Source organism: Engystomops pustulosus, chromosome 11 (genome assembly GCF_040894005.1).
Source record: "Engystomops pustulosus chromosome 11, aEngPut4.maternal, whole genome shotgun sequence".
NCBI classification, from domain to species: Eukaryota; Metazoa; Chordata; class Amphibia; order Anura; family Leptodactylidae; genus Engystomops; species Engystomops pustulosus.
In genome coordinates, this window is record NC_092421.1 from 72,149,684 (window position 1) to 72,163,415 (window position 13,732).

The following is a 13,732-nucleotide window of genomic DNA, read 5'->3' on the forward strand; positions in this document are numbered from 1 at the left end:
GTACAGATCTATTCACAGTGTGTTTTCGTGTCGCTCCAAAGAGTCAAATCTTCTTGTAAACCACACTGTTTAATAAATGTGTGTTATCTACCCACCTCGGAGGAACCCGATCTCCTGTATTGTTGTATATGTCATACTGCCCCTGTAAGTATCTGAGCAGCTTGTAGTCTGGATTATGCCTTAAAGGCGATGCAACAGAGGACAGGATGGGGAGGACTGCCGGATCACCCACTGATTGCGAGAATGGGGGGAGGCATGGAAGTTTTTGGAAATTTTAGAGCTCAGCCTTCTGCTATTTCTTGCACTCTCATTCACTATATGTCTTAGACACCCAGAGCCATGACTGTGTCCTGCATCTCCACCTGGTAATCAGAATGAGACCCCCAGTCTCCAGCTTACTGGCGGTCCCATTCTGGTGGTGGCCCTAGCAGCCAGACCTTTGCAGACACCCTGTAATTCCCTATCCCTTGGATAGGATTAAAGGACCTCCATCACCAAGATGAAGGATTGTAAACCAGTCACACTGACATACTGGTGTGCGCCGCTTCTGCTCTTCTTTTAGCTTCTTATGCTTGTTTTTAAGAAAAAAGGGCTAAGTGGCTCCAGGATCCATAGGAGTGCATTCGTTTTAAAACCCTTATTTCTTAAAAACAAGAGCCTAAGAAACTAAAAACAGCAGATCCTGCCAGAGGGGGCGCACAACAGTAAGTATGTATGTTTGGTTTACAATCCTTTATCTGGTGATAGATGTCCTTGATGTGCTTGCTAGTTCAGTACAACCCGGGCTCCTTTAAATAAAGATAGTAATGGTACAGATTAGTGGGGAAGGGGAGAAACATATGTCAAGTACATTAGTGATTGTCCACCTCTTATGATGAGCCTCATGGGCTGAGAGTGGGGGGAGGAGGGGTACATTCTGGAAAAGCCTCCTCTGACCCCTGATTTGATATTGAGGGTTTAGACGTCAGCTGCCAGTTGCAGGGAACTTATAACTTTGTTGTTTCCTTCCTCACAGAACATGACGCCTACATGTGAGACATCACTGGAGATGATCCTAGACCCATAGATAATAAGTGGTAGCTCTGCACTAGGATACAGAAGGCGGAGCGGTGTGACTGTCAGACTGAACCTTAGGTAGGAATTGCTGCAATATACAGTCTACCTCTTCCCTAAAGTGAGATATGACAGCGGCGATAATATCTGTGGCAGCCGCTTCACCAGTCCTCACGGTTATACTATGTCGTAGCTGATCCAGGGCCGTAACCTTTACTCGCTGTAGTTCTTGTGCAATCCGTTTTATATCCTTCGCGGAGACCAAACCTAAAATCAAAAGGGGATAAAAGAATAGAAAGTTAACACCAATTCTTTGCCATTGCTTCCAACTTACAGCCCAAAAAACGGAAACAATTATTTGCACCCTAACTTGGAAACTGCACATTCATAATGCATGTATCATAGCCTTTGCATAATCAACATATGGAGTCAATGTTATATAGGTGCATCGATCGCTTACCCTTCACTGCCTGCATGGTCTCCGAGATGAGATGTCGAAGATTTTTATCTGCCTGATGGATGACGTTGGCTGCACAGATATCACGATCCTTCTCCTGTGCACAGATGGGAAGCGAATTGGATTATCAGAAATGGATAACACCTATGGGAGGTGGATTCCAAAATAACATCGCCCCCTCTTTGGAGAACACCCATGCATTAAAGGGAATCTGACAGCAGTTCTGCCAAATACAAAACTTCAGACATTGTTAGGTATTGTCCCTGGAGATCTGTATAATCATAAGTTTGTGTGTGTTGTTAGTAGCAGCAGGTCTGTGAAAAATGCATTTATGTTTCAGGATTGTGGCTGGACTTTGAGCACTTGTGTGTGTGAGATCCCTGCAGTGAGCTGATGGCTCACTTAGCCCTGTCCTTTAATGGCCCATCATGCCCCTTTAACTAGATAAAATCAGGTTAAAAGTGGCTTGGAGTGGTGTGACTGGCAGGACTGAGCAGAGCCTAATGATCCAGCTCACTAAAAAGAGCCGGAACCTCCCATCGCTAATCACATCAGAGAACAAAGCAACTCATACCCCCTGATACGAGTCACTACCGTACTAGGCTTTGGGTTAGATATTACAGCAAGGGAGAGGGGGCTGTGCAGCGATTGGTGCACAGGTGTGCGAGATCTATTTCACAGTCCTGCTGCTACTAACAACACAAACACACAACTCTCAGGGCACAATACAATACTGCAGTTTTCTATGAACAAACTGATGAGATATTCCCTTTAAAGGGAACCTGTCATCAGCAATCGACCTAATAAACCACTACCAGAATATTGTCAAGCAGTGTAACACCTTCTAGTTTCTTTTATGGTCCAGGGTGGTGGCATCATCCAGAAAGTCAATTTGTAGTGAGATGTAAATTGGTTGTATAGTCGAGGAGTTGGAGAGTAACACTGAAGTCAAGGTGGGGGCTCTGCACACTGGACTATACAAATAGATTTCTGCAGGCCAATCAGTTTTGGAGACTTCTGCAACAAACGTGTGAATATACCCCGACTTTACTGCAGATCACAGATGAGGACTAAGCCTCCACTAGTCTTGTATCTTATTGTCATCCTAAGCAGAGCTTCTCTAACCTTTGAATGGTTCATATCATCAGATTTAAGTCATTGCTGCAGAATTGCAAGGAAAGAAGTTTTAGATGCACAAAGCTGTTGTTTTCAGGTCCCAATCCCCAAAATGGCTTATGTCCTGTAACGTCAGGGCATCATCTCTTACCTTCTCCTCACTGTCATCCCCCAATGCCATAACTGGATTCTCTAAGGCTTCGTTCATTAAACTGGTGATTCTTCCATGGAAACTGTTAAAGGCAAAATTATAGAAGACGTCTGTGAGTGACACTTCTATGTGGCAATATTTAATTTCTTTCTATAGGACAGATATGATAAATGCTTCATACATATGGAGATGTAACTATGAAGCCTGACCACAAACATGTGACTGTGGCGGGATGAAAGGCACCAAACACATCTCCACTAAAAGGTGGCCATTTCCATTATCTGAATATCGGCAAAACCCACCAGTTATAATAATTGTGGGAGGAAACTGGAGGACCCAGAGGAAACCCACGCAAACATGGAGAGAACATACAAACTCTTTGCAGATGTTGACCTGGGTGGGATTTGAACCGCACTGCCCATGGCCATATGATGTGTATAGGAGTTTACCAAAGCTGGGGGAAAAGAAAAGGTTGGGATGTCAATATGCCAAATCTGTGTTTCTCAGGGGAGATAAATCAGTGCCTAAGGTGCCTGTCAGGTACTCACAGGCACTGTGTATAGCGGGTGTCAGGAGAAATAGCTGGCAAGTTACATTCATGCGGTCTGTATTTAAGAGACTGATTGGGACCTATTCACATTGGTGCAATGTGTATGAAATCCAAAGTCCGAGATTTAATTAGCCCTGTCCACCCTTCTTCTCACCCAGATATACATCTCCTTATCAGAGCATATGAACATCATAGAAGGACTCTAGTGTCCTGTACACTACATCACATAAACCTGTCCTTGTCTTACTCATCCATATTGGAGCTGTCCAGGATCAGGCTGTTTTTCTCCCACGTGTTCTTCTCAGGATTCGGCCTCTCTAGTTTGGAGTCCATCAGGATTATTGTTCTGTCCGTGACACCATTCTGTCTCTCGTTATTTCGCATTAAGCAGCAGTCAACCGGACACTGCAGATATAGCTGGCAGAATCCTAGAGAATCTGCACAGTAAAAATATGAATTTTATTAAATAAATCGGTGACAAGTTACATTGTTTTCATTTGTTTTTTTATAAAGTGCATTGAGCTCAGGAGACAGAGCAAAAAACAGTCAGAAGTTCCTCTATTTGCTACAGAAAGGGACTAGCAGTGCTCGGAGTGTCAGCTGCCCGGATGAAGCATACACAAAGTATAGACCTGTATATTACATGTATTAATAATCTATGTACTGTAGAAACATATGCGGAAAGCAAAGTGCAACCTTAAAGGGCTTGTCCACTCACAACAAGTTATCCCCCATCTACAGGATAGGGAATAACTTGTTGGCCGGTGGCGGTTTCATTATAAGGATATGGGCACATTGTATTCCAAATCAATGGAGGGGTAGGTTGAGCATACAGACTGCCGCTCCATTCACTGCCTACTGCACTGACAGACGTAGCAGAGTACTGTGATTGTCCATCTCTGGCAGGGTCATAGAACAGTAGGGAGCAACACTTGGGTGTACAATGGACCCCGTTGTTGAGATCCTTGGGGAGTCCCAATACTCGGCTACTTCCATCAGCACCAGATAGCATCATGAAGAAGCAATCGTAGTAACAGGCAGTATTATATGAGCATCATGGGGACACTTACACTTCCGGGCCAGCTGGAACACTTCATACCGCATGCTCTGGTAGTAGAAATTATCATCCAATATGAAATACACAGGACCGGATCTTACATTTATAGATCTGGAGCTTAATTCTGAGTCTTCTCCATCAGAGACGAGGCCTTGACTTTCTAAGCACTGAACAAGCCGCTTCCATGTCTCATCTGCCTTTCCGTTCGGGGGTCTTAAAGCTGAAGGAGCGAGCAGAGCGGTTATAAGATTCTCCAGACACCGCAGGAGCTGCTGCCGGTGCCGCTTCCAGGGGGATGTCTGCGGAATTAAAAAGATGTAATATTTGTTAGTGGGTAATTTCAGACTTTGTGTCAAATCTGCAAAATCCACATAGCGGATATAAAAGGAAACCTATCATGAGGAATCAGAAGTAGACCTGATGATGGTTGATTCCTCCTGCTGCCTCTGCCCTAATCTGTAATTTAAGAATCCTGGAACCTAACCAAACTTATTAAAACTTAATTTTGGTAATATGTAAATGAACTGAAGAGGCTACCGGGGCGTGTACTAGCCTGGGCACTGGGAGCTAAGGTCACGCCCATGTAGCCAGTAGTTTACATATTACTAAAATAAAGTTTAACAAGTTAGGTTTCAGGATTATTAAATTGCAGATTAGGGCAGAGGCAAATCTACTTCTGATAGTAGATTCCTCATGGTACTACTGGTACACATGGTATCTACTGTTCTCATTACAAGTCTTTGAACATAATTTTTGGGTCCGCAATGGGGAGAAGCTCCTCAACGTTGTGCTAGAATGGCGTTTCAAAATGCAATGCCAACGCAGTGTGGGGCACATTTACTAAGGGCTTTGCACTTTTTTTTTTTTTAGGTGAAAACAACTTGCACAGGTATTTAAGAAGTGTCTGCGCCACATTTGTGTCACATGGGACCCTTTTGTGCGGCAAATTAGGAAGCATTCTGGAGCTGAGTCGGACCAAGAGCCAGGATTTAACATACAAATTGTCTTGCATGCCCTATGTTAAAGGCGCACCACAAAAAAGAAGGTGAACTCTGTCGGGCCAGTGTGGGAAGCGGCAGATTCATGATTTCTGCGCACTTTCTTTACGAATCGGTTGCACCGTACATTACACACGGACAGAGCACTTTTAGTGCAGTTTCCCACATTCTTAGTAAATGTGCCTGCGTGTCTGTATGCAGTCACATTCACACCTGACACATTGGGGCACGACATTTACTAAGGTCCGTGCGCCAGTTTTCTGTCGGACTTTGCGTGTTCTTTTCGGTGCTAACTACTTGCACAGGTATTTAACCCCTTCACGCTCCGCGGCGGATATATCCGCCACGGAGCGCAGTGACTTAGGGCTCAGTGGCGGATATATCCGCCACGGCGCCTATGCCGGCTCGGCTCTGGATCAGAGCCGAACCGGCATCGGGAAACACGGGGTGCCGGCTGTAACTAATAGCCGGCACCCCAGTGTAACACCCACGATCGGAGTTGTCTCCGATCGCGGGTGCTTAACCCTTTAGATGCCGCGGTCAGCGCGACCGCGGCATCTAACAAGCATCTGGGGTGTCTTTCCCCCACGATCGGCCCCCCCGAACCGTTTTCGGGGGGCGCCGATCGTTGCTATAGTAACTCTGGGGTCCGATCTGGACCCCAGAGTTACTAGCAAGAATTGCCAGTAAGATGGCGTCTGTGACGTCATCTTACTGGCAAAGTGCCAGCCTATGCAAGTGCATAGGCTGACACTGATAATACTCTGCAATACATCAGTATTGCAGAATATTATCATGAACAAGCAATCAGAGGATTGCTTGTTCATATCCCATGGTATAAAAGTAAAAAAGTAAAAAAAAAAGTTATTCAATAAAAAAATAAAGTCATAAATCACTAAAAATGCCCAAAACCCCCAAAACATATAAAGAGACATATAACTCAAAAAAAAAGTCTAAATCATAACACAAACCCCACATATATAGTATCACCGCGTCCGTAACAACCCGTAGAATAAAAGTAAATCATTATTGAACCCCCACGATAAACGCCGTAAAAAAAAACTGTTATAAACCCTCCAAAAATTATGATTTTTACCTTTTCAATCCCACAAAAAATGCTATAAAATGCGACCAAAAAACCATATGTACTTAGACATGATACTGGTGCAAAGTACAACATGTCCCGCAAAAAACAAGCCATCAACCAGCTCCGTAGCCAAAAACGTAACAAAGTTATGCCACTTGGAAGATGGCAATACAAAAATTATAGATTTTTCCCCACATTAGGGTTTTGTTTGACAAATTTAGTAAAACGTAAGAAAATATATTCATGTCTGGTATCCCCGTAATCGTATCAACCCATAGAATAAAGATAACAGGATTATTAGTCTATACGGTGAACACCAAAAAAAAAAAAGTCAAAAATCCAGTACAGAATTGATGCTTTTCTACTCCTGCCCTCAAAAAAAGTTCCTAAATTTTCAACAATAGGTGATACCAACCCCAAAATGGTAACAATGGAAAAAGCATCTCATCCCGCAAAAAAAATGCCGTCACATGGCCCCAATAACGGAAAAGCGAAAATTTTATAGCCTTCAAAAGGGGCCAATGAGGAAACTAAAATCCTGGCAGCTGCAGGGCTCTCCTTCCCTTCTGCGTCTCGCTGTGCGCCCATAAAACAAGTCACAGCCACATGTGGGGGGTCTTTGTACTCAGGAGAAATTGCAGAACAAATTGTATGGTGGGTTTTCTCTTTTTATATTTTGGAAATGTGTAAATTTTAGTGCTAAATGAACGTATAAGGGAACAATTTGACCATTCTAAATTTCACCTCCATTTTGATTCAATTACTATGAAGATCTCAAGGGGTTAACAATCTTCGTAAAAGCTGTTTCTGATAGCTTGAGGGGTGCAGATTTGAAAATGGGTAGATTATATAGGGGGTTTTGATGCTAAATATGTAAAATTTCATTCAAAACTGTATTTATCCCCAAAATAGTCAATTCTGAAAATCCGGAAAAGCGATATTCTTTTTGTAAGCCGCGTGACGTCAAAATAAATTATCCAGACATTTCAGAAATTATGAAAATGTAAAGTAGACAAATGGGAAATGTTATTCAGCAACTTATTTAGGTGGTAAATCTATCTGCCTGAAAACGCAATGATTTAGAATTTCGAAAATGGCAAATTTTTCAAAAAATTTATCATATTTTCTTTTTTTTGTAAATAAACGCAAAACTTATCTGCCAAAATTTACCACTAAAATGAAGTACAACATGTGGGGAAAAAACAATCTCAGAATCGTTTTGATAAGTAACAGTGTTCAAAAGTTATAACCATATAAAGCGAAGCAAGTCAGAATCCAAAAAATCGGGCTGAGCCTTAAGCTGTAAAATGGCTGCGTCCTTAAGGGGTTAAGAAGTGTCCGAGACATAACTGTGGCACAAGCTGCACTAATCTTTATGCAACACAAATTTTGCACTGAAGGGGGCGACCGCGTACCACATTTATCATGCGTAGTCCCACAGAATACTGTAGTGTTGCACGCCCCATGTTAAAGGGAACCTACCACCACAAATTTACCTATAAAGGTAGATCGGGTGGTAGGTGGATCAATGGGACGTGAGGATAGCTCTTTTAAGGGCTAATCCTCACGTCCCGGCACTTTTTAAATAACTTATTAGCCTTGTATGCAAATTTTTTATGCGGCTACTGGGGCGTGGAGTAGCCGCATCTGAGGTTACATGGCGCAGCTACTCCACGCCCCGGTAGCCTCTTTTCTCCTCCTACTCACCATCTTTGGTGCGCAGCTCCTCGTAGCTGCGCGCCCTCGTTCGACGATCCTGCCGTCTGCGCAGAACAGCAGGCCCGCGCCTGCGCGGTCAATGCTCCGAAGCCGGGGCTGCACAGGCGCGGGCCTGCTGTTCTGCACATGCGCGGACGGCAGATTCGTCGGACGAGGGCGCGCAGCTACGAGGAGCTGCGCGCGGAAGATGGTGAGTAGGAGGGGAAAAGAGGCTACAGGGGCGTGGAGTAGCCCCAGTAGCCCCATAACAAAATTTGCACACAAGGCTAATAAAAGTTGTTTAAAAAGTGCCGGGACGTGAGGATTAGCCCTTAAAAGGGCTATCCTCACGTCCCATTGATCCACCTACCACCCGATCTACCTTTATAGGTAGATTTGTGGTGGTAGGTGCCCTTTAAAGGTGCACCAAAAATAAGTTGTTGTACTCTGTCGGGGCAGTGCAGGGGGCGCCAGATTCATGAAGAACATGTGCCAGAAATCCTGAATCTGGCGGCCCCAGCACACTACACAGGAAAACTGCCCAGTTCTTAGTAAATTTACCACATTTGCAATGCAACTACAGTGGGGCCCGGATCAGTAACCAGCACCCGGTCCCTTTTATTGTTTTTTCAAGACACAAGGTGCTGGTTACCATATATGAGATCTAGCCAAGGCCTGAATACAAGTATTGTGTGTGTGACCGCACCCCGAGGGTCATGTTCTCACCTGCCAGAAGTAAAATAAATAATAAATCAGGAAGTGTAAGAATTTCTAAAAAACGAACAGAAACAGAGAAATTTTAGGTAAACATTTTCATCATGGGAATTTACCCTTAAAGGGAATGAACCAAGTGTAACATGTTGGATAGGGGTTACCTTTCTAATGGGTGGAGTTGTGACTACTGGGAGTGACACATATCAAAATAACCCCCTAATACAGTCATTTAGAAAATCATTTAGGAAAGCTGAAGAGACTATTCTCAAGAACTAGACAAATGGATATCACCCAGACAAGAGTCACTGAAGTGATTTTATAACAAGGCTCATATGAAACCTCATTTACATATTAGAGATAAATACAATTAGACATCATTAATTGCGATGTATGGGAAAAACCACAACAAAAATGGCTACCATTTTTCAAAAGGGCCCACTCTTCCTATCACAGGATCCGATTGGTTACTCCAAATAGCGTTTATGTATAACTGCCACTGATTGGTTAGTAAACCTACTTCTCTTCCGCCCTGGTTCTCGGACTGGCATGAAACCTCGCGACACTCGAGCAGTGCCTGTTCCTTGAAAGCGCCGTCCCCCATAACGTCATCATAGGATATTATAACAATAGAACACGATGTCTGCCTCTCCTTCAGCCGCTGAGCTAAGGTGGATTTCCCCGCTCCTGGTAGACCGCACAGGACACACAGCCCGATAGGAGAGGATTTAGCTGCGGCGTCCATAGTAACATGACTAATGTACGCATGCGCACGGGAAACGATTGACAGTCACGTGATAATGATTCTTTTCGTGCTGAAGGATCATGGGAGTTGTAGTTCTTATATATATCCGGCTTGCAGGGAACGCCTGTCATGTATAACAGAATACTAGCGCATCAGTAAGGATCAGTTCACACTAGTGTTCAAACCATCGTAAAAAGAAAAAAAGTAAAGACGGGAGGTTTAAAGTACCAATTAACCCCTTAAGGACGCAGCCCGATTTTTTTGGATTCGGACTTGCTTCGCTTTATATGGTTATAACTTTTGAACACTGTTACTTATCAAAACGATTCTGAGATTGTTTTTTCCCCACATGTTGTACTTCATTTTAGTGGTAAATTTTGGCTGATAAGTTTTGCGTTTATTTACAAAAAAAAGAAAATATGATAAATTTTTTGAAAAATTTGCCATTTTCGAAATTCTAAATCATTGCGTTTTCAGGCAGATAGATTTACCACCTAAATAAGTTGCTGAATAACATTTCCCATTTGTCTACTTTACATTTTCATAATTTCTGATATGTCTGGATAATTTATTTTGATGTCACGCGGCTTACAAATCGAATATCGCTTTTCCGGATTTTAAGAATTGACTATTTTGGGGATAAATACAGTTTTGAATGACATTTTACATATTTAGCATCAAAACCCCCTATATAACCAACCCATTTTCTAATCTGCACCCCTCAAACTATCAGAAACAGATTTTACGAAGATTGTTAACCCCTTGAGATCTTCATAGTAATTGAATCAAAATGGAGGTGAAATTTAGAATGGTCAAATTGTTCCCTTATACGTTCATTTAGCCCTAAAATTTACACATTTCCAAAATATAAAAAGAGAAAACCCACCATACAATTTGTTCTACAATTTCTCCCGAGTGCAGAGACCCCCCACATGTGGCCGTGACTTGTGTTATGGGGGCACAGCGAGGCGCAGAAGGGAAGGAGGGACCTGCAGCTGCCAGGATTTTAGTTTTCTCGTTGTCTCCTTTTGTAGGCTATAAAATTTTCGCTTTTCCGTTATTGGGGCCATGTGACGGCATTTTTTTTGCGGGGTGAGATGCTTTTTCCATTGTTACCATTTTGGGGTTGGTATCACCTATTGTTGAAAATTTAGGAACTTTTTTTTGAGGACAGGAGTAGAAAAGCATCAATTCTGTACTGGATTTTTTACTTTTTTTTTCGTGTTCACCGTATAGACTAATAATCCTGTTATCTTTATTCTATGGGTCGATACGATTACGGGGAGACCAGACATGAATATTTTTTCTTATGTTTTACTAAATTTGCCAAATAAAACCCTAATGTGGGGAAAAAATCTATCATTTTTGCATCACCGTCTTCCAAGTGCCATAACATTGTTACGTTTTTGGCTACAGAGCTGGTTGATGGCTTGTTTTTTGCAGGGCATGTTGTACTTTGCACCAGTATCACTCTGGAGTACATATGTATTTTGATCACTTTTTATTGCATTTTTTTGTGGGATTAAATAGGTAAAAATCATAATTTTTGGTGGGTTTTTAATAATTTTTTTTTACATACCGGTAGTTCTTTGTGCGGGTTCAATAAATATTTACTTTTATTCTACGGGTTGTTACGGACATGGCGATACTATATATGTGGGGTTTGTGTTATGATTTAGACTCTTTTGTGCATTATATGTCTCTATATGTTATGGGGATTATGGGCATTTTTATTGATTTATTAATTTTATTTTTTATTGAATAACTTTTTTTTTTTTTATTAGTTCCACCATGGAACATGAACAAGCAATCCTGATTCTCGATGCCGGCTCGGTTGGAGCCCGTGCCGTACTAGTACGGCGCTGAGCGGTAAGGGGTTAAAGTCAATAAAGCAACAGAAGGTAAACGGAAATCTCAGATGCAGGTGTGAATGGGACCTTAGCACAAGCCATCATATTTCAATGGTCGTGTAACAGCTGGGCCGCACATTGTTATTAGGACTTGTCCTCTTCTGTATCATTGGTGACTTCCTGGCTCATGTGTCTGAAAAACCGTGGCAAAAAAACGCCTCTTTAGGCTGCATTCACACGTGACGCTAACACATGCGGTTTCAAATGTATCACAACAGCTGAGAGAGATTTTCCCAATTACATGGGGAAATTACATGCGTTTATAAAACACACGTGGTAGCACATGCATCTGTAAACGCTATGTTAACATATGCATTATTAGTGCGTCAACGCATGTGTTTTGTAAACGCATAGCTGACCGTAATGCAATAAGGCAAATCCCTCTTTTCAGCAGTTCTGATGCGCACCATTATATACATACCGTATTTTTTGGACTTTAAGGCACACAAAAAATTTGAAAAAATTCTCAGAAATCAAAGGTGCGCCCTGTAGTCCAGTGTATGAGCCGTACTTACAGACAACAGCTGCCTTATACTGTGCACAGGTCTGCCACCTGCTGGTCATTCATCCTTATAGTTAGGTGCGCCTTATAATCATCTGCACCTTATATATGAACCTAGACATTTTAGCAGGCATTTATTGATGGTGCGCCTTATACTCCGGTGCGCCTTATAGTCCAAAAAATACTGTACATTGTACAGTTTAATATGTATATTACATATACACAATGTGTATATGCTGCATCTGTGATGTGTATATACTCTTAGTGTGTATATGGCGCTGTATGCATGTGTATATAGCACTGTATGCACGTGTAAATGCTCGAGGGGGAGCTGGCGGAAAGTAATAAGAAACTAGGAGAATGCGGATCATTTTGGCAGTGAACCTGTCACCAGATTTTACTGATATGTCCTTTCTAGGATTCCCTCTTTTATGGGAAATCTCACCCGTTTACCTATAAACATCTCCACCATAGTCATGTTAAAATGAGCAGAGAAGAGTCACTTTTTAATTGAGATGAGTCAAGTTTAGAGGCTGCAGGGGAAGTGTCACTTCAGAGGCCAATATTTTATGTTTCGATAGGGCATACTTCTCCGGTGATGAAACACACAGGATGATGGAATCCGTTCCTTTTGGAATAGATATACTCGTTTGTCTTTAATCCCGCATCATTTCATTAGGCTTCTTGAAAGTCAAGGTTCATTTTAAGGGGGTTGGATTACAAGGTAGAAAAAGTGCCCTTTTCCCATCATGTTCAACTAATTTGCACATTTTCCCAGCATCTGAAAGATGAGAAACTGAAGACAGAGGTTCTGAAATCAACTCCCCCCTACCCTTTCCCCCCCTGCAGTCTGTAACCTTGACTCATCTCAGGCAAAATATGACTCTTCTCTGCTCGTTTTCACTTTGGTGGAGATTTTTATAGGTGAGTTGAATGGTGAATTGTAATTTGCTTGATCAGATAAAAAATAAACGATAGAACATCTAAGACAAGAAAGGATTTTACATTAGAAAAAAAATCAAGACTTTATATACAGGTTTCCAAAATAGATGTTCAAAAAAAGTGCATTTTTAAGTAATAATCCTTCAATGTTTTGACAAATAATGTGGATTCCGCAGTCCGCAGCCTTCATGGACCTTCATGGCGGCTCCTATTCACACTGTGGGGATCAGTCTGTACATTGGAGCGGGTCTCCAATGGATTCTAGCAGCGACGCTCAGAGACACACGGGCTCCGGCAGGGGCTCTGGCCACGACTGGAGATCAGTGACTGGTGTCAGACATTGTCCGGCCAGTTATACTGGGGGGCCCTGGACAGCTGAGGAGGAGGAGGACGGGACGGTGGTGGAGGTCTGCTGGGGGGCGCCGGTTGTCTGTTACATGAAAAACAAGAAGTATTAGTCTGCAGAATCACCATTTCTTTAAAGATATTCACTACCCTAGACCACCAGGGAGCTTGTTATTATTACACAAATACACACCAGTGATGTTGTAATTCTTTAATTACATAGACATTGGATGTTATTTATAAATCACTGAGGTCCCTAGACCCCCTGGGATACTACATCTAAACCCCTCACAGCCCTAGACCACCTGGGATACTACATCTAAACCCCTCACAGTCCTAGACCACCAGGGATACTACATCTAAATCCCTCACAGCCCTAGACCACCTGGGATACTACATCTAAATCCCTC

The 13,732-nt window shown here is 42.5% G+C and overlaps 2 protein-coding genes across 2 annotated transcripts in view; both read right to left on the minus strand.

Moving 5' to 3' along the window:
• Positions 1-47: 47 nt before the first annotated feature.
• Positions 48-9,672, minus strand: PSTK (phosphoseryl-tRNA kinase). Its single transcript, XM_072130076.1, has 6 exons — positions 9,399-9,672; positions 4,398-4,683; positions 3,575-3,764; positions 2,778-2,859; positions 1,514-1,607; positions 48-1,320 (listed from the first exon to the last, which is right to left on the minus strand). Exons 1-6 carry the CDS (start codon positions 9,621-9,623, stop codon positions 1,088-1,090), a joined length of 1,110 nt encoding a protein of 369 aa, XP_071986177.1. The 5' UTR covers positions 9,624-9,672; the 3' UTR covers positions 48-1,087.
• Positions 9,673-12,930: 3,258 nt separating this feature from the next.
• The window catches only part of LOC140105940 (disintegrin and metalloproteinase domain-containing protein 9-like), a 51,329-nt gene continuing 50,527 nt past the window's right edge, over positions 12,931-13,732 (minus strand). Inside the window, exon 22 of the mRNA XM_072130063.1 lies at positions 12,931-13,407. Coding sequence (XP_071986164.1) covers positions 13,311-13,407 — 97 coding nt within the window. The 3' untranslated portion in view covers positions 12,931-13,310. The remainder of the gene's footprint in view (positions 13,408-13,732) is intronic.